Below are 17,858 nucleotides of genomic sequence, written 5' to 3' on the forward strand. Positions count from 1 at the left end.
GCGAGTATTCTGGAAATATTGGAAATAATTTTAAAAATATTTGCTTGATCCAATTCACGTATAAACGCTTTGACCACTTTGAAATGCCATTTACTACCAGTGCCAGTGCCAAGTGCGACCAGCTGCTAATTTTAGCCTATTGTTTATCCATCATCGAAGATTAACGGGAATCAGTTTTTCAAAGCTTCACTTCATATCACATCTTCAGTGTCAAAGTACTTAAACTAACATGCTTCGGCAACTTTATACTCGGGCTAGGCCCTCATTACTAAGGCCAATCGCCCATCACCGTCAGTTTAGGAGCCGGCCGCAGCTCAGCTTCTCCAATTATGCGCCGCCGCCGCCTGGTCCATATTTCTCTGCACCACCCCGGTCACGAGGTAGCCGGCTTAAGGATATCGCACTCGGATCGGTGATCACCATTGTTGCTTATATAGCATATCAATTTTATTCCTTCCGTCAGTTTTCCAAGGATCTTGAGAAAGCCGTAGAAGAACTTAGTCAGGAAGAGGCCAGGGATGATGAGTTGCGCCTGAGCTTCGCTGATGCTCGCCGCGCCGGTGATCATGATCGTTTAAGGGAAATTACTTTTCAACACGCGCGCCGCAAGTGCATGTCGGACCATACGATGGAGTTTGGTCCGCTACCGAGCTTTTTTGGGGATAAGAATATTATCCCCGAGGAGGATACTTTGGTGTTTATAGGGGTCGGCAACGAAGCTGTTATCAACGTCTTCGGCCACAGCATTTTGGAAATCGACATAGCCATCAACGCCGAACTAAATGAAGAATTCCTCCCTTCGAGGAATCCGAAGGAGGGCGCCGCTCTTACGGAATTGCTTGCTCGGATCAACTCCCTAACCGTGCAGTTGGCTCGAAAAGGGTTACTGGACGAAGTTTCTGGCTTGGCACTTCGTGTGTTCTTACGAGATCAATATTTCCAAATGGAATATGATATTAATCTACCTACTCCTGAAGATGAGACCGAAAACGAGACCGAAAATGCAGCTTGATAGAGAGCTTGACGCCTATCACCGCTTAACGTTACCTGCTAACAAGCGGATTGGCAATATTGGCCATTTATCCGATGGAATAATATTCTACTGAGGTACCGAGCCTTGAGGGATTGTCCTGGTGGTCCTCCTTGATATTCAGTATGTTTCAGTTACTATTTTAGCTATAACATTGCTGTAGCCGACCCTTGCTAAGGATAGTCGGCTTTCACAGGCACCTGTATTGGTTTCATAATAGCCCGTTCGAAAATTCCGGACGGCGCGCAGACGGCGTTCTGAGAACACTGGATAGAAAGGAACTGCCAAGTAACCAGCATAGGTATATACCCAAAGATAGGCCGTAGTAAGAAGCTTAAGTGCCATCGAGAATTTTGAATGATTTTCATCGCCACAGAAGAAATCGGGGCGGATTTTACTACGTCGCATATAAGATAAAGGATGTCTAGGCAAAGAAACTGATAAACCATATTTGCTCTCACTTCTGATGGCACTGTCCTTCACCAATTATAATATTGAACCGTAGTTAACTCTAGCGATACCGCTTCGAGCATTCCAACTCATAGACCATTCATACTATCCAAAAATTCGCAATCAAAAAGCGTTGAAAATTACCATACTCTTTAATATGAACGTCCGGAAGCAGCTTTCAATCAACGGGGGTATCATGCCTTCTTTTCGCCGCTTTGGTAATATCATTCCTAGAAAATCGACGCACAGCCGTGAAATATGAAAGTGAAAATAGATCTGAAAAGAAGCTATGCGAGAAGTAACATAGGTACCTAAGGCAATCCTGACACTTGGACGGATTAAAGGGGCCTCTTTTCCCTTTAGGTCGAGGGAGACGACGAAGAGTTTCTCCCCAACCTCTTGCTCTTCTTACCCACGATATCAATCACTTCGGGCTCCGGCGTCTCGGGGTCCTCAAGCCGAGTAGACGGCTCGCCTACTTCGGGGTCGTCTCTGTACGGGGCAATCGGCGTAGTAGTCTCTTCCTCGTCGTCGCGATCGGTAGAAACGAACAAGGGCGCGTACCCGCGTTCGCCACGATTCTTGAACCAAGCTGGCGTCTTCCATTGCGGCGCCCTCACCTTCACCTTCACCTTCGGGATTGCTGGTAACTTCCACTTCACAGCCTTAACCTTGAGGCTCGGCCTCGGTAGCGACGCCTCTTCGAGCCACGGCAGGCTAGGAGGAGCATCTGGTCGTAGTTGGTGTCCGCAGTTGGGACAATCGGGCGGAACAGCCTGCCACGCGAGGTATTGCGTCAGCCCCGGGATTGCGAGGCCGCGAGAGAATTCGCGTACCGCTAGGAAGAGATGGATCAAGCTGTGCATAATACACTGGATTTAGCAACTCATTATCTTGTATGCTTCTTGCTTGATTTCTGGAGAGATCAGAATATGGGTGAACCTACAAATTAATCAATAGTGGAATAGTCGCGTATGCGGCTAGCATGGCCGATTCGGCACTGTTAGTGCTGCTACCGCTGGAATCGATCCATGTGAACACCAGGACTACCATAAGTGCTGCAGCAAGGATCGTATCGACGGCGAAAACGAGGATGGGGTGGGCCTGAGTCGATTTCGGCGCTGGAGCTGGGGTGGGCGCATCAGAGGCCTCTCGGCTCTGCTGCGTGTCTTCCGTCTCTGGTCCTCGTTCATATTCTTGTTCTAGAGCACTCTCTTCGGTACCCCCTTGTTCCAATTCCGGCTCCGGTTCTGAGGGTGTCTGCTTACTCCTAGACTGCCGCAAATTTAGAAAAATACCTGCGCCGGCTGAGAAGGCGAGCGGCACCAGGCCGACCGCGGGGGCGGGGCTGCCTGAGACGACGCCGTGCGCGATACAGAGGGGAAACGCAGGCAAGAAAGTCGCAGCGGTAACAATGCGCAGCGTTCGGGTGTCGGCCATGGATGCGGTAGCTACCTGAGCTATCGCGAAGAGGATCTCACGGAATTGGCCTATGTGTATATGTCTACCTCTGAAGAAGTGGAAGAAGAGGGGTTTGACAAACAACATAAAACTTACAAGGGTTCAAGTTGAGGTTCGTTTGGGCAGCCCCTTGCTCATCCTATCACCGCCAAGGATCTGATTCGCTAACCAATGAGGTTACACTATTGGACCGCGGCCCTGCCCAGGCTGGCGATCTTGTTGTCAGGAGGAACTTGATAGGTGATCAATAAGATGTGGGCAAATGGTTAGTGATAATTGGTGGCTGGATGCTACGTGGTCAAGTAGCACATAAAACTAACACTACAATATAAATAATTCGATCATCAAATCTTTTATAACATAATTTTATGATTGTAGAATGAAAGTGTAGATCGTAGTAGATGAGAACTTATCCGCTTCAGGGAATTTCATAATATAAGTTTCACACAAGAAGATTCATAAATGGATAATGATATATTATGCCGACCTAGGTAACAAGTATAACTAACACAACGGGTCGTCATAGTGATAAAGCAACACTTCCGTAAACATTCCCATTCTATCACTTCCTTTTCCTAACTTAAACATCATATGTGATTTGTCGTAGCAGGACCGCATTCGGCGTCGGCGGAGCCTGCGAGGCGGGCACGCCGGGCTCCATAGGTGGTACGGGGTGCAGGATGGTAATAGGCCGGAGGACAGTCGTCGGGTATAAGACGACCGGACCACCCACTGCGCATTTAGGACGTACCGGCGGCTTTGGGAGCGGGCGGTTCGGTGGACCGGGAGCATCACGGGTTGGACGGAGAGGACCGTAGATGTGTGGCGGTGGCACCTCGTAGATGATGCGGCTGATGGGTGGTGGTATAATGATATCAATCGGCATTGGGCCTACTTGAGATTGATTTGTGAAAGGGTTTCTGATAGTAGCCCAGTTTGGTAGTAGCAGGAAGGGATATGGTAGGTCACAAGTACTAAGGTATGTGCTTGAGTGTAACTAGCGGTTGAATAAGAGGTTATGTTTGGTGGAAGAGGGAGTTGTTGGTAAGGGGGAGGAGAGAAATTATAAGTTCGCAAGATAGATGGAAGATTGCGTTAAATATTTTTTTATGACATCTCAATCTATCATTGAATTTTTCTTCAGTCTAGGTACGTTTAACCCGCCTAGGTTGTCTTCTATATGATAAGGTGACGAGGGTCGCTGACTTGGGTGTGACTTGGAGTATTGCCTGTAGCTATACGTAGCGTCTGGTGGTAAGATAGTGGGTTCATGCGAGTTAACCCTCTATCAGGATTGAATAGCGGACGTCGTATGGCCTGAAGTCTATGCTTCGTAGAATAACTTAGAGGGTTGAATCATGAATTCTAGTTCGATGGTGATTCACGTTCCTGAATGGGGAACACCTGTAATGTCTTGGGGCCGAGTCACGATATGATATACATTGGGCGTTGCTCTATCTCAGGAATCATCCTCTTTCGATACTCCTTTCGACTGAATTGTGGTACCCAATAGGTAACAAGCGAGTTTAAGTGACCTTATTGTTGTTGCAATGAACAACCCAGCCCCGGGAACGAAGTAGGCGAGTTAATGGGTTGTCTTGGCCTTACGAATTGGTTATTGCACATGACCCTGGACTCTCGTTGAGGTGAATTGCGTAGATTATAGTCTTCTGCTCGACGTTTCCGAAGGAAGAATCCGTTTTTAAGGATGGAATTATTCATTAGAAAGTCATGTTATGGTATCGACGATGCTTTCGCTCGAGCCCGTCCTAAAACGCCGCGTTGTATCATGCCCTGCTATACAAACTTGCTACCTTAATCCCAATACCTGATGATACCATCCAGACCCGCCGCGACAACCTTGCTCGTCTCCTGAGGATGCCACTGCACGCATGTGATCGGCTGGTCGCCAGCTTGCAATTTATGATACATCTTACACGTCTTCCAATCCCAGAAGCAGACGAACCCACCGCTGTCACCGCTCGCGAGAAACTGCCCGTCGGGGCTGCACGCGACATCGATAGCTGTGCCGGCGTTGTTATGCCCTCTGTAACTCTTCTTCCTATTTTGCCTGAACTTGTCGTTGGCGCCGTAGACCACGATCTGGTTGTCGGATGATTGGTATGCCACGTATTTGTTTGACGGGTGCAGGCACGCGCGTGTCATTGGGAACATATATGGTTCCGCGACGTACTTTATGGGTACGGGAATGTTGTAGTCCCATGCGCGTAGCGACTTATCGTCGGACGTGGTCATGAACCGTCGGTTGTCGTCTACGAAGGTAATGGTGTTGACGGCATTTAGATGGTGATCGTATTCCTGGACAAGCTCCCTCGTCCGTGTGTCGAATTGAACGATCTTCTTATCCGACATACCTGCGAGGAATTCATGCGAATGCTCGGGGGAGGGGTTGAACTTGATGACGTGTGGTGTCTTGCCGGTTGTAAACTTGTTGATACAGGCACCTGTTTCGGTGTCCCATAGCTTCATTTGGCGATCATACGATGCCGAGAGAAACTGCGTACCAGAATTGTTAAAGCAAATATCGGAGACAGCTTTGGAATGGCCCAGATAACTTCGTAAAAGTTCCTTTTGGTGGTAAACATCCCAGATCTTGACGGTGCTGTCTGCACCAGATGATAATAATAGATGCCCCGAGTTCGGGAAGAATCGAAGAGCGGTGACAGCCTTGTTGTCGTGGTTCTTCCACGTATGAACCAGCTTCTTGGGGATGTAATTTGTGATGCTGCCGGGTTCCTTTTGTAAATCGATATCCAGATCTTTGGGTACGTGCATGTAGGTCCTCCCTTGGTAATCATATTCCTCCTGGCCGTGGAATATGGTCTGCTCATCTCCTAATTCCTCCACTTGCTTTCTCCTAGCTATGGCGTCTACCGGTGCCGAGACGACAGTACCACTTGCCACGACGTCGTCTTCGTCTTCATAAACGTATTCGACCTCTTCGTCACTTGCTATTTCTTCGTCTTCTGCAACTTCTTCGTATTCATCCTTCTGATATTTTGCCCAGGGACCTACATATGCGCCATCTCCGTCGGCGATAGTCGCGTTGCCTTTCTTTTGCCTCGATTGCCTTAGTTTGGCCGCTTCCTCTTTTACTGCAGCACCGGACTGGTATTCCCTCTCTGGACCGCCCTTGCGTTCGATGGCACGATGCTTACTTCGAAAGGTATGTTCGCTGAGGAAGGTCTCTTCTGCATGGCCGGTAAGAATGTTTTTTCGTTTTAACGTATTTGCTTCGTCCTTGTATGGGTTAAGAGGCCCGAGTCGAGGTCGCGCAAGATCTTCGCCGGTGTAAGGCACGACAGCGTGATCGGGTTCAGCATGTTCGCGTACTATAAGCGCATCCTGGGGTGCCATATTTGGCGGATATTCCCCGAATTCGTTCATTTTGCTTCCGTATATTATTCTTGATACGCGCTTGTAAATGGAGTGTTAGGCCAGTAGGCGTGTTGTAAAGACGTGGTGGGTCGTAGTGTTTTTGCGCTCCAGCAGCTTTAGGTAGGTACATACACTAGCAGACGTCAGGGGTTACTTTTATTAGAGCTTCCAATGCCTTTTATTTTTTTATTTTCCTATTCTTCTCAAGATTACGTTATCGTTTCGATAAATCAATAATTCCGGTAACATGAACTCATTACTAAACTATAACCATGTACACCATAACTACAAGATATACAAGATACAATTACATACAGGGCTTAAGTGATCTTGATATCTTGATATCTTGATCGCATTTGCTAAATGCCTTACATTATTTTCAAATATCATATTACCAAACTCGTACAGATCGGGGTATTATCTTGTGACTTTATTATCTATGAGAGTCTCCGGCCCGAAAAAAAAAAAACCTTGCATATACTGCTGATTTAACAGACCTGACCTACTCCCAGGTCGCTCGCTATCATAATTTCAATCCCATGGTATCGCACATATCGAACGAGACAATCGGGTCATTTTCAATCCCTATCGAGGGACCATGTTCCATCCCGCTTCATCAACTCGTCCGGTAATTCCCCCTCTCCAAGCAAATTCAAGACTTCCAGGCTCGCTCCAGGGTTGTTTGTCTGGATTGACGATGCTCCCGCCGGGTATCTGGAGACCCTATGTAATCGTGGCCTCATAAGAGTCATTCCATTAGGGTGTTTCGTTTGCGTCGTGTTTATCATTGTGATTATCTCAACGTCTCACAGCTTATTTCGTCTCGTCCTTAATCAAGGCAACGATCATGCTGTATAGGTAGAAGAAAAACATGACCAGATGGAAGCCCAGCTTAATGAATGATTCCTACAACTAACGTTAGATGGGCCACTCGAAAATTTAATAGATATCCATACCTTCTTGTGAACATTGAGCTTCCTGAAGATCTCGGTTGCATCCAGCAGGTGAGTGTTGTCCACAATCCTATATACTGCGTTAGAATCTCCTGATAGAGCACTTAAAACCATTTGATATGGCTGGGACGCAACGCACTTCTTAATGTTCCAGGCGAGGAGCGGCAAGTTGAGGATCAGTGCCACCCAGTATCCATTAATCAAAAACAAGAAGGTCAAGAATCCATGTACAGCAGCTTCGGGAATGATATAGGTGTTGAGACGGTTGCATAGGTCGATAGGGTTAATGTAGTCACTAAAAAAGAGACTGTTAGCCAAAAGAGCCCGCCAGAATAGACAAGAGACAAGAGAAACAATGACGTAGATCAAAGGCGCACCCTGCGGAACGCAGATCTGGCTATGAACTCCAACGCCTTTCCCTCTCTCTCCAAGGTTCCAAGGTCTTGCACATACCATTCTAAATCACTATACATAATCGTAAAGAACACTTGAAGGAACAGGTTGACGGCATTTATTAGCACGGCGAAGAGGTATAACCACGCCTCGCCCGACATCTTGACAGTTGTACTTTTGGTGGTCTACAAGGGAGCTGCAACGGTATAGAATAAACTGTCGGATATGCAAATCTCTCGTTAACCGGTATAACCGAGCGAAGCTGTACGGAAGCTTTCTAACAGCGTATATCTAGACGGTCTCGGGCGCACGTCGAGAAGGTTGGACGGTCGAAATGACGGGACCTAGAGTAGGACCCGAAGGAGAGAGAATGCGGAGATAAGGCTGCAAGATTACGGTGCGCGAGTATCCCAGCAAATTAGGAGAGAAAGATTTACGTGCCGTCGGAATGTACTGTAGACGGTAGACGGTATGTCGAAAAGTCCCCGCGATTAATTAAGCTGAGAACAGTGATTTGATTATTTATCGGTAGTTTGAGAAATTTGGGGGGAGCGGAGGTTTTGTGCGGGTGGATGATGAAAGCGGCTCGACCGAAGCAAGAGAAAAAAAAGCTTGCCTTCCTTTTGGGAGGAGAGGAGATTGGGCCTTGAAGCGGCGAAGCTTGGTGAAGCTTTCGGCTAAGGTCCACCCACTAACAGACACTGAATCACTGATGTGGTATTCCATCAGGTACATGGTACAATGCCTAACTAGATTCTACAGTGGACATACCCTCTAACGAACCCCCACATTGGACTCTAGAGTCTGGAAAAATGGAGGAACAGGGACTAGAAATACAAAAGCCACTACCTATCTAAGGTTAGATCAGGCAGTTTCTCTAACAGTTGCCCGGTATACTAGCGTAAAAAATGCAAAGGGCTAGAAAGAAAAAGAAGAGTTGGCTCTTACCCAAGTGGTTGGTTAACGACCTGAAAAGGGGGAAAGGTTCAACAAGATATACCGCCCAATAACACAAACCACATACCTACCTTATATATTCACCTAATACAAATGAACAAATAAACTCGGTAGGATATTTCTTGCGCCAAGATCACTTTGCTTTTTTACTATGCTATGCTACGATAAAATCCCAGTAGTATGCATCGCTAGTATCATAGACAAAGACATATCATAGCTCACCCACGAAGCTACTATGTGCTACCATTTGCTGCGATTTCCACGTTCGGTATCGGTATAGGTCCGCCAGGCGAACTTTCCGTTCGCGCTGTTAATACTTCCACTCCAGTTTCGGTTACTAAGAAAGTGTGCTCTGAACTATAGTTAGTTTATTTATTGCGGAGGATACGGGTGTCGACTTTACTCACCAAACTGAGCGGTCCTCTTGCCGTCGATCGTAGTGCTTGTCCAGTTGTCCGGCCAGGTAATATCCCGATACTTACCCAACGCGATCATAGGTTCGATGGTAAAAGTCATGCCAGGTTTACATTCTCCTACGGCCTTATTTTTCGCATAATGAGGTACGTTGGGCGGACAGTGGAACAGGGAATTAACTCCGTGGCCGCAATATGTCCTGATAACGCTGCAGTTCCTCGACTTGGCGTGTTTTTCAATAATGTTACCGAACTCTCGTATTAGAGTTCCTGGTTTTATGAGCTTGGCTGCCTCGTCTAGGCATTCTCGAGCCGTTTCGACTACCCGGACCGAGTCGGGATCAGCCTTAGCTTTGTCACCCACATAATACGTCTCGTTCAGATCCGCATGGTAACCCCCGTGGTAAAGCGAGACGTCAAGGTTGATAATATCGCCGTCTAATAATACCCGCTGGTCTGGAATTCCGTGGCAGATAACTTCGTTGACCGACGTACAAATAGACTTGGGAAAGTTGTTGTAGTTAAGGGGAGACGGATAACACTGTGATAGTCAGTTATTGCCGTGCGGATTCCGTACCCCAACAAGGCTATTCTTCTCACCTCTCGTTCTATGGAAGCCTTATGGCAAACCTCGTCGAGGTAATCGGTAGTGACACCAGGTCTCACTTCGGCCGCGACAATATCCAAAACTTCTCGCCCCAACCTGCACACCTTACGCATGGCCTCTTGTCCCTTGGCATCGAGTAGGTCGATCTTATTCCTATTAATATATCGCTCGCTCTTGGGGTAGCCCGTCTCAGCATAGTCGGGATGCGGTATCGATTTGGGGACTGGGCGTGGTTTCGATAACGGATAGACAGGACGCAGCGATCCGGTATACGAGAAGGTGGGGAATGGGTTGTAGAAGCCGGTAGCTGGATCAGGTTTAGAGACGACCTTTGGAGTTCGAATATGGTCAAGTATACCGTTGGCAGTCTTGCCCTGCGCGATCTTGTGCAGTGCCTTGTGATCATTCTGCAAACGGATAATGTTAGTATAGAATGTAAGACTGGAATCGTGGTTGAAGCATACGGACCCAATTCTTCTTGAAGCAATCTTGTGAACAGAAGTTGCTGTCCTTGATTCCTATCTTCAGACATGTAGGACATTGTAGGGCGGAGGCATCATTTTCACAGTCTGCTCCTAAGCACTTTTTCTTGGTAGGCGGTTCGGTGGTCATGGTGGAGGGGTTCTCTAGAGATCCGAAGCGAGAGATGGGAGCTGTCGGATAAGAAAAGAGAAAATTGAGAAATAATACGAACTATATGTGTGTATTACTGAGAGTATTGGAGGTAAGATCCCACGATATACACATATAAATCGGTGAATATCGTAGAACGATGTTGGTTTCTTGGTGGGATGTTATTTATTCGCTTTTGTAGAAAGAAAGGCGCAAGGCGCAAAACCCTTTCCTCGAATTTACCTAAGGTACCTAGGTACATAACCCCACATTAAAAGGTACAGGGCCCAATGCCAGTGGATCCCGAGGGGTCGGCCTTGCCTACCTCGATTTATGCATTTGTAATATTCTATTAAAGGAGTTCAACATCAAAGAGGTTCTTATCAATACTTCCCGCTTCTATCCGGAACTGATGGTGGTGAGAAATTTCAACTTCGTCCGTATGGGGACATTTGTAACCTAATTAGAGACCTACAGTTTGCTCATGCTGAGATACATTCTTGTGATATTTCTAATATGTCGAGTCAGAAATATGTAGTGGTTGGTGCCGGTCCTGTCGGGTCGCTTGCCGCGCTGTATGCGGCAAAGAGAGGTCACGATGTTGAGATATACGAGCTTCGAGGCGGTAGGTAGCAAGATTCCAAGTAAATGTATCAGTCCAAAATTCATTCATTTCTTAAAAACTATTCATTTCTTAATAAGCTGATTCCGAGGCTTGTCATTATGAATCCGATACTGATGTAAAGTAGATTTAAGAGATCCTTCAACAACGCCGCTAAACTTCACCAAGTCTATTAATCTAGCTCTATCTGAAAGGGGTATCAATGCTATGCGACATGCCGACCAGCAAGATCTTCTCGACCATGTATCATCAGCGACTATTCCTATGCGAGGTAGAATGATCCATGGCAGGCGTCCGTCTGGTGAACTATTTGAAGAATCTCAGGATTATGATATTCACGGAAGGGTACTGCGGTATTCCGCTGTCAGCGAAGCAGAATAACTCAACTGGCTGACATGACACTATAGACGATATTTGCCGCCGACAGAGCCGATCTTAATAGACGACTACTAGATATTCTTGGCGCAATGCCGAATGTTAAATTTTTCTTCAACCATAAACTTACCGGCGCGGATTTCAAGCGTCGCAAGGCATGGTTCGAGGTTCGCGGCCAGGACTCGCCGTCGGGTCGACCTGAAGAGATCGAAGTTTCATTCGACTTCATGATGGGTGCTGACGGGGCGCATTCGGCCGTACGATATCATCTTATGAAGTACACTCGAATGAATTACCAGCAGGAGTATGTCGATACTCTATGGTGTGAGTTTCAGATCAAGCCTAAGGAGGGAGATGAGCTTCACGATCAAAAGTCAAAATTCCGAATATCTCCAAATCATCTTCACATTTGGCCGGGAAAGCAATTCATGTTCATCGCTATACCCAGCGAGGTATGAAAATTTATTTCCCGCAAATCGGCAATACTGACGGACGATAGGATGGATCTTTTACCTGTACTCTCTTCCTACCGAGCTCCGAGTTCGCGAAATTGGAGGGCGACTCGTCCAAACTACCCGCTTTCTTCGATCAACATTTTCCAGGCGTAACTTCATTAATAGATCCAGGTGAACTGGCCTCTTCATTCGAGACGAATCCGCATCTCCCTTTAATCAGCATTAAGTGCCAGCCTTACCACTACTCTAGTTCTGTTGTCATATTAGGGGATGCAGCGCACGCAATGGTACCATTCTACGGTCAGGGTATGAATGCTGGGCTCGAGGATGTCCGTATTCTCTTTTCTATTCTAGATAAGCACGCCACGGCCGAGAATAACAACCCGGACAGCCCGGGCTCGGTTGACATAGCCTTTGAAAGAGGATTGGCCTTAGCAGAATATTCGGCCATTCGCGTTGCTGATGCCCACGCTATCAACGACCTGGCTTTACAGAACTACGTCGAGATGCGCGCCTCGGTCCTAAGCCCGATTTATCGTGTCCGTAAGTTCCTAGAAGAGTTCATGTCTGTCCATCTGCCAAGTCTGGGATGGCAAACGAAATATTCTCGCGTGAGCTTCGGAAACGAAAGGTATTCCGAAGTTGTCGCGAAGAGTAACCACCAAGGCAAAGTCCTCATGCGTGGATTTATTGCGATACTATGCAGTCCCATCGTCGCAGGCGTTCTTGGTCTATATTGGACTCGACGTCGTTCCCTTGGTGGCGCATCTCTTCTTGACACAATTCGTAACCTAAGAAGATAACTTCATAGGCTCCAATCAATAAGATAAGGTGTTTCCACATTGCTTATATTAGCCGAGTTAGGAAATACACCACATTAAATGCTTATGGTCAATCGACTTTAGGTAGTAGCGATTTTCTTCATCCAGTCACGTAGGAGGATTGATTTCGGTAATAGCTAGAGGTAGGTACATATATGCGGGTTTCTTCGTAGGGCCAGGTCGACACCCATACTTTATTACAGATATTATCATGCGTCTGAGGTTGAAGATGATAGGGTATAAGTGCTACGACAAGAGACTACCTCTGTACTATAGTGAGAATCTATCCCCGCGTACTATAAACTAATCGTAAGGATTAGTATAAAAAACTATAGATTTTAAACCAGATTCAACTCTGGTCGATTGTAATAATCGTCTAACCTGGACATTTTCTATCTTGTAATGTAACCTAAATAGGACACCACCAACAAAATTCAAGGTCGTTCATAACCTCAAACTTCGATGAGGGGGTGAAAGGTTATTATCAATTTTAAAATGGCCCTTCTATATTCTACTAATGACTTCATAGTCTAGATATCTGTTAATTAGCCCTGCGCTACTGCATAACATGCAGTCATCATCGATGTGGGGTGTAAACATGTGAGCGGACAAAGCGGACTATCAGCAGCGGAGCGCAGTCTCTAGCTTATGAATTTTTGTTATATTGGGCTTACCACGTGAGCGGACTTTTTACTCTGAATCCAAGCAAGTACAGAATATATTGGAAATGAACGGGTGGTTCCTAGGAAGGGAATATAGGTTAAACCAAGCTATCGGGCATGGAACCACGACCCATTATGGTAAATGATAGAATGGGGGGGGGCGGAAGAGACGGAGGTCTTGTCAATGTCTTGTCAATGAGTCATCCACTTAACTATATGAAGTTGTCCGCTCTTATAATATCATAGGAGCGGATTCTCATATTTCAGCGCGCTGTTCGACCATAATATTAAGCGATTGGCCACTATTCCTTACCAAGATGGACCGTAGAGCTCAGTTTGCTTGTGTTACTTGTCGGTACGGTATCGTCCTCTCCCTGCTTTGGGAATAGTCGCTTACGATTAATAGGCGACTGAAACGGAAATGTCCCAAAGAACTACCGTCTTGCTCATTGGTAGGGTTTAGCAAAGGTGATAGAGTTATTTATTACGAAGACTTACATAGATCGTCTCATAGTGCCTTAGACTCGAAAAACAATGCGAGTATCCGCCACGAGTCCGGAACTTATATGAGAACACGACTCTCGATTCATCAACTGGCTCTCAAGGCACGAGTGAAGGAGCAGATCATCAAATATCAAGCCACACACCAACAGAGCCAAGTTTGAACCTCGAACAAGATGCTGTCTTGGGGCATAAAGATATCCTTACTTTCCCAGCAATGTTCTTTCTAGAGGCTGAGGTTTGCGTCAAGCCTTTAGCATCAGAACCTAGCCAAGTAAGAGGTTTCATAACATCACATTGCAATCTTTCACAAGAGGCAGATGCAATCTGTGAGAAGTATTTCTCCACTGTCCACCAATGGTTGCCAATACTAAGTAAGAAGCGTGTCCGGCGACATATTGCCGAGAATGAATTAGTACCTGACTGCCCCTCTCAACTATTATTACTTTGCATGAAGCTGGTATCGGAACCATTGGCGGCAGATGTATCCGCCAGAGCGAATTCACCTTACAAAATGGTCTTAGAGACTTTGCTTGAAGTCGAAAATTCATATCTTCCCTCTCTTCAGCTTCTCCAATCTGTAATCTTACTATCCGCTTACGAACTTGGTCATGCGATATATCCGGCAGCTTACTTGCGTGTCGGACATGCTGCTCGTCTTTGTGTCATGATGGGATTTCACGATCGGAAAAACGCGAGCCAGCTGTTCAAAGATGCAGTTACATGGACATCACGAGAGGAAGAACGAAGGACGTGGTGGGCGGTGTTTTGCCTCGACAGGTATTCCTACTTCTGATTTTCATTATGCTAATAGCTGGGCTGATCCGTGTCTAGAGTCACTAACCAAGGCATTAATGGATTACCTTTCTCAGCGCCCGAACCAAGTCCAGGAGAGTTATTGCCATGTCCTGAAGGCCCGTGGATTGAAGGCGGAGTTGGCTTTAACGAACCCCTTTTTGCGACTTCGTTCTCAAACAATACGAGTTTAGGATCATTCGCCAATATGTGCCAGGCAGCGCATGTCCTTGGTCGTGTATTGCGCCACCGCGATGAACCTCATAGTAGCCGTATATCCCTTGGTTTTCGGGTATCAGAAGCAAGACAGCTTCATCATATTCTCACGTCCTTATCATCACATCTGAGTGACATTTCTCAGGAGTCACTTTTGCTCGACAACTCTGTACTGGTGCCCCTAGCTTTATGTTTTTCTGCACGCCTCATTCTATATGATATATACGCGTGCAATGAGACGCATTCGACGGATTATGGCAGATCTTCTGAAGAAGCGGATTTGCAGAAAGAGGCCATGGCAGGAATCTTTGATGCTACTAGGGGTATTTGGCAACTCGCGTGTCAACTACTTGAGTCTATTAATCAGGCCGGAGAAGATAGGCCTGAGAACCTCAGCCCGCTTCTATGCCATTGCTTATACGCCGGAGCGGGTGAAAGCGAGTGGCTCGTCCTCGAACATGAAGATTCCACTGCGGGTATATGGCTGAAAGACATCGTTAAGCTTCTTCAGGTTATTGGGAAACGATGGCAAGTCGCAGGCAAGTACCTACATTTCGTACCAAGAAAAAGATCCCCGAAGTCTAATATGGTGTAGATGTCTACTTATCGCAGATCTATAAATGGCCTGGATATAATAGCTTGAGTATGTTATGAAGGGTCACACGGTACCGACCGAAGCACTATAGATGACGTTGAAAGTATCTCAATGATATTGAGAGAATATAATCATTCGAGTAGCTAGCTTCAGTGAATCTCGAAGATAAAATCTTACACCAAGTCGTAAATCGTAAATCGTAATCCTAAAGTCGCCCTCGGATCTTAATCTCTAGCGATCTGATGAGGAGATAGGCTAGAAATGCCACTACAACAGCAAATTCAAAACCGAGATCTCCGGTCTTCTTCGCTATAGGTCCAGTGTACCAATCTGCCTGCATAGATGGGATTATGAACGCCCAGGCGATCAAGACCGATGCCAACGCACTTAGACCTGACGGCAATGCACGGCCGTCGTTCCAAATCTTTGGGTCAAAGCTACGAGGATCGCTCTTTCGGAACCATAGGTACTCGGTTAAGAAGCACGTTACTGATGCCCCTGCGTAATAACCGATTATGCTAAGGAACGCCGTCACCGACGTAACGAACGACCTCGAAGCAGGAATCGCCACTGCGATGATGACTGCGGTGGCAACGACAGCTAATACGATACGAGGAACACGACGGAGGATCGGCGCTACAGCAGTCAGGTTGAAGGAGACGGTATATACGTCGCGACCACAAGTTCCGAGGACAGAAAGACCGAGGATAACAAGGACGAATCGGCCAAAGTCTCCGAGCCGAGTAATCAGTATGCTTCCAATCACGGCGCCGATTCCACCAGCTTTATACGCAGCTTCCCAAGAAGAAATAGTGAAGACGGCGCCACCGATCGCCGCGCCTAAAACCATAAGGAGCGAGAACGGTAATGCGATGCCGAATAGACAGTATAGAGCAAGACGGAACCGCGGTGCGGCCGGTGGCATATAGCATGCGTAGTCGCCTACAACATTGCTCCAGGTAATCATGTTGCCAGCCGCAAAAGCCACGATGCCCATGTACTCCTGGGCGGTGGTACGCGTTGGTGGTGGCGTCTGCTGCCAAAGCTGGTCACCCGCGGCGCCGACGAGAATAATGATAGCGACGAGTGTCGGGATCCAGGCCCATCGAGTAAAGAAATGCATTACGCGATATCCCATAAAGCCGATGGCCAGCGATATCACCATGATGATGGCGATCGCAGCCTCGACGGGTAATGTACCTGGCCGGACGGCGGCGAGGCATTGCGCACCATTAATGCTACCGGTCACACCGAAGCCGCCGACAGTAACTGTCGTGACAATGGAAGTTAGAATGTTGCAGTATTTTCTATTCCCCTTTAAGCTTAGCATTTGACATTCCTGGGTACATAGTAACTCATTGGATTGATTCGATGAGCTTACCCAAAACAATACCGCGATTGGATCATCTGTCGCATCCCGGTACGCGGTGCAATGGTGATGATGTATGCGGCTGGGAGGGCAAATAGAATTTGGAGGAACACGATCATTAACGCCGCGTCGCGCAACGACAGCCCGAACCCGAGTGTTGTCGCCGAGCCAATACCGATCCTAGTTACGTATTTCAGCTTCGCAGTCCTTCAGAGTAATGAATCATGTCAACCTATGTTACGCCAGAAGAAACATACGGTAACAAGCTTGTCGTCGACGTAGCGAAGATGGTCAATACGTTCACATAGCGGGTGTCAGTTCGCTTCTCAACTGGCACAGGTTCGGCGCCGCGCATTTCGACACCGTGGTTAGACAACTTGGCCCAGAACGACGACCGAGGCGCTTGGAAAGGGTCCTCGGTCTCGCCGACTTCACTCATCGCCGCAGACGAAGACTCCTTAGGGCCCATCTCTACGTCTTGGGTTAGATCTTTCTTCTTCTCAACCGTATCGTTAGCCATCATGTTGCTTTGTCCGCGCAGGATGGCGCATATCATCCACCCCTTTTGTTTACTAGCAATGACAAGCTACCCTTTTTATCAACACTGAGGCTCAAGGTGGACGGACGAAAAAGTGAGCACCGGCTTTTTGGTAACCGACGCATCCATCCCGCCGCGGATCCCATTCCGCATTGTTGGTGCACGTAAGGTGGTATTATGCAGAGTGATATTCTCATAATAGGCAAGCTATTGGTCCAATGATCCGTGGTATTCGGGGTTAACACCAAATTCGTGGGATGAAGGCCCTGGCTTGCAAGGGTAAATTGATAGTATTAATACACGGGTCAGTGATATGTCAATTTCGGCCCGAGCTGTCTTTACGGCCTCCCTATTGGTAAGCCGACAAGGCTTACTAGGTATGATATAGGTTCAAGAGGAAGATACGACTTCCGAGTTTTCCTTTTGTCCTTTAGGCTAGTCTAAACGTCCCGTCTCTGGTTTGTATAAAATGAACTTCGTCAAATCGTCCCGGTTGGGCTTACAAGGTGTAATAGCATAGTTTGGCTCTAGTGAATAGTCGACTATCTTCCGATTGCAACTTTTAAGTGGTCTGCTCGGACTTTGATACCAAGGTTTTGAGGCTAAATACAATAGAGATTGCCCGCGTCCTAGT

The 17,858-nt window shown here is 47.0% G+C and overlaps 9 protein-coding genes across 9 annotated transcripts; 3 read left to right on the forward strand and 6 right to left on the reverse strand.

Annotated features, from left to right (window-relative positions):
* The first annotated feature begins 161 nt into the window (after window positions 1–161).
* F5Y00DRAFT_163971 (uncharacterized protein) lies at window positions 162–1,081 on the forward strand. Its single transcript, XM_048004748.1, has one exon. The coding sequence runs from the start codon at window positions 230–232 to the stop codon at window positions 1,010–1,012; it is 783 nt and encodes a 260-aa protein (XP_047861613.1). The 5' UTR covers window positions 162–229; the 3' UTR covers window positions 1,013–1,081.
* Window positions 1,082–1,839: 758 nt separating this feature from the next.
* On the reverse strand, window positions 1,840–2,920 carry F5Y00DRAFT_265319 (uncharacterized protein; the record flags this gene model as incomplete). Its single annotated transcript, XM_048011778.1, has 2 exons — window positions 1,840–2,338; window positions 2,427–2,920. 2 exons carry the CDS (start codon window positions 2,918–2,920, stop codon window positions 1,840–1,842), a joined length of 993 nt encoding a protein of 330 aa, XP_047861614.1.
* A 534-nt stretch (window positions 2,921–3,454) lies between these two features.
* On the reverse strand, window positions 3,455–4,291 carry F5Y00DRAFT_163994 (uncharacterized protein). The gene has a single exon (XM_048004750.1). The coding sequence runs from the start codon at window positions 3,825–3,827 to the stop codon at window positions 3,522–3,524; it is 306 nt and encodes a 101-aa protein (XP_047861615.1). The 5' UTR covers window positions 3,828–4,291; the 3' UTR covers window positions 3,455–3,521.
* F5Y00DRAFT_163993 (WD40 repeat-like protein) lies at window positions 4,292–6,487 on the reverse strand. The gene has a single exon (XM_048004749.1). It carries the CDS (start codon window positions 6,347–6,349, stop codon window positions 4,757–4,759), a length of 1,593 nt encoding a protein of 530 aa, XP_047861616.1. The 5' UTR covers window positions 6,350–6,487; the 3' UTR covers window positions 4,292–4,756.
* A 112-nt stretch (window positions 6,488–6,599) lies between these two features.
* On the reverse strand, window positions 6,600–8,439 carry F5Y00DRAFT_245773 (cornichon protein). Its single transcript, XM_048009020.1, has 4 exons — window positions 7,747–8,439; window positions 7,433–7,588; window positions 7,297–7,363; window positions 6,600–7,246 (listed from the first exon to the last, which is right to left on the reverse strand). The coding sequence occupies exons 1-4, from the start codon at window positions 7,845–7,847 to the stop codon at window positions 7,154–7,156; spliced, it is 417 nt and encodes a 138-aa protein (XP_047861617.1). The 5' UTR covers window positions 7,848–8,439; the 3' UTR covers window positions 6,600–7,153.
* A 256-nt stretch (window positions 8,440–8,695) lies between these two features.
* Window positions 8,696–10,470, reverse strand: F5Y00DRAFT_245775 (methionine aminopeptidase). The gene is made up of 5 exons (XM_048009021.1): window positions 10,132–10,470; window positions 10,022–10,070; window positions 9,657–9,970; window positions 9,051–9,597; window positions 8,696–8,995 (listed from the first exon to the last, which is right to left on the reverse strand). The coding sequence occupies exons 1-5, from the start codon at window positions 10,273–10,275 to the stop codon at window positions 8,877–8,879; spliced, it is 1,173 nt and encodes a 390-aa protein (XP_047861618.1). The 5' UTR covers window positions 10,276–10,470; the 3' UTR covers window positions 8,696–8,876.
* A 208-nt stretch (window positions 10,471–10,678) lies between these two features.
* F5Y00DRAFT_245779 (FAD/NAD(P)-binding domain-containing protein) lies at window positions 10,679–12,840 on the forward strand. The gene is made up of 4 exons (XM_048009022.1): window positions 10,679–10,900; window positions 11,025–11,242; window positions 11,305–11,724; window positions 11,772–12,840. Exons 1-4 carry the CDS (start codon window positions 10,792–10,794, stop codon window positions 12,528–12,530), a joined length of 1,506 nt encoding a protein of 501 aa, XP_047861619.1. The 5' UTR covers window positions 10,679–10,791; the 3' UTR covers window positions 12,531–12,840.
* A 140-nt stretch (window positions 12,841–12,980) lies between these two features.
* On the forward strand, window positions 12,981–15,450 carry F5Y00DRAFT_245781 (fungal-specific transcription factor domain-containing protein). The gene is made up of 5 exons (XM_048009023.1): window positions 12,981–13,565; window positions 13,617–13,662; window positions 13,725–14,491; window positions 14,546–15,261; window positions 15,318–15,450. The coding sequence occupies exons 1-5, from the start codon at window positions 13,528–13,530 to the stop codon at window positions 15,374–15,376; spliced, it is 1,626 nt and encodes a 541-aa protein (XP_047861620.1). The 5' UTR covers window positions 12,981–13,527; the 3' UTR covers window positions 15,377–15,450.
* A 72-nt stretch (window positions 15,451–15,522) lies between these two features.
* On the reverse strand, window positions 15,523–17,155 carry F5Y00DRAFT_255133 (permease for cytosine/purines, uracil, thiamine, allantoin-domain-containing protein; the record flags this gene model as incomplete). The annotated part of the gene is made up of 3 exons (XM_048010262.1): window positions 15,523–16,624; window positions 16,699–16,866; window positions 16,944–17,155. The coding sequence occupies 3 exons, from the start codon at window positions 17,153–17,155 to the stop codon at window positions 15,523–15,525; spliced, it is 1,482 nt and encodes a 493-aa protein (XP_047861621.1).
* Window positions 17,156–17,858: the final 703 nt, after the last annotated feature.

Source organism: Daldinia vernicosa (assembly GCF_022497035.1).
Source record: "Daldinia vernicosa strain CBS 139.73 unplaced genomic scaffold F5Y00scaffold_53, whole genome shotgun sequence".
NCBI classification, from domain to species: domain Eukaryota; kingdom Fungi; phylum Ascomycota; class Sordariomycetes; order Xylariales; family Hypoxylaceae; genus Daldinia; species Daldinia vernicosa.

Excerpts from the sequence above, each read along its gene's own strand:
- F5Y00DRAFT_163971 (XM_048004748.1), top strand. The coding sequence starts at position 230 with ATGCTTCGGCAACTTTATACTCGGGCTAGGCCCTCATTACTAAGGCCA.
- F5Y00DRAFT_163994 (XM_048004750.1), bottom strand. The coding sequence starts at position 3,827 with ATGCCGATTGATATCATTATACCACCACCCATCAGCCGCATCATCTAC.
- F5Y00DRAFT_163993 (XM_048004749.1), bottom strand. The coding sequence starts at position 6,349 with ATGAACGAATTCGGGGAATATCCGCCAAATATGGCACCCCAGGATGCG.
- F5Y00DRAFT_245773 (XM_048009020.1), bottom strand. The coding sequence starts at position 7,847 with ATGTCGGGCGAGGCGTGGTTATACCTCTTCGCCGTGCTAATAAATGCC. Across the intron at positions 7,589-7,746 it reads ATGTATAGTGATTTAGAATG|TGACTACATTAACCCTATCG; the intron begins GTATGTGCAAGA and ends TCTCTTTTTTAG. Across the intron at positions 7,364-7,432 it reads CTCGCCTGGAACATTAAGAA|GATTGTGGACAACACTCACC; the intron begins GTGCGTTGCGTC and ends CGCAGTATATAG.
- F5Y00DRAFT_245775 (XM_048009021.1), bottom strand. The coding sequence starts at position 10,275 with ATGACCACCGAACCGCCTACCAAGAAAAAGTGCTTAGGAGCAGACTGT. Across the intron at positions 9,971-10,021 it reads GCAGGGCAAGACTGCCAACG|CTACCGGCTTCTACAACCCA; the intron begins GTATACTTGACC and ends AACCTGATCCAG. Across the intron at positions 9,598-9,656 it reads AGGCTTCCATAGAACGAGAG|TGTTATCCGTCTCCCCTTAA; the intron begins GTGAGAAGAATA and ends TGACTATCACAG.
- F5Y00DRAFT_245779 (XM_048009022.1), top strand. The coding sequence starts at position 10,792 with ATGTCGAGTCAGAAATATGTAGTGGTTGGTGCCGGTCCTGTCGGGTCG. Across the intron at positions 10,901-11,024 it reads GATATACGAGCTTCGAGGCG|ATTTAAGAGATCCTTCAACA; the intron begins GTAGGTAGCAAG and ends GATGTAAAGTAG. Across the intron at positions 11,243-11,304 it reads ATTATGATATTCACGGAAGG|ACGATATTTGCCGCCGACAG; the intron begins GTACTGCGGTAT and ends ATGACACTATAG.
- F5Y00DRAFT_245781 (XM_048009023.1), top strand. The coding sequence starts at position 13,528 with ATGGACCGTAGAGCTCAGTTTGCTTGTGTTACTTGTCG. Across the intron at positions 13,566-13,616 it reads TTTGCTTGTGTTACTTGTCG|GCGACTGAAACGGAAATGTC; the intron begins GTACGGTATCGT and ends TACGATTAATAG. Across the intron at positions 15,262-15,317 it reads GAAACGATGGCAAGTCGCAG|ATGTCTACTTATCGCAGATC; the intron begins GCAAGTACCTAC and ends AATATGGTGTAG.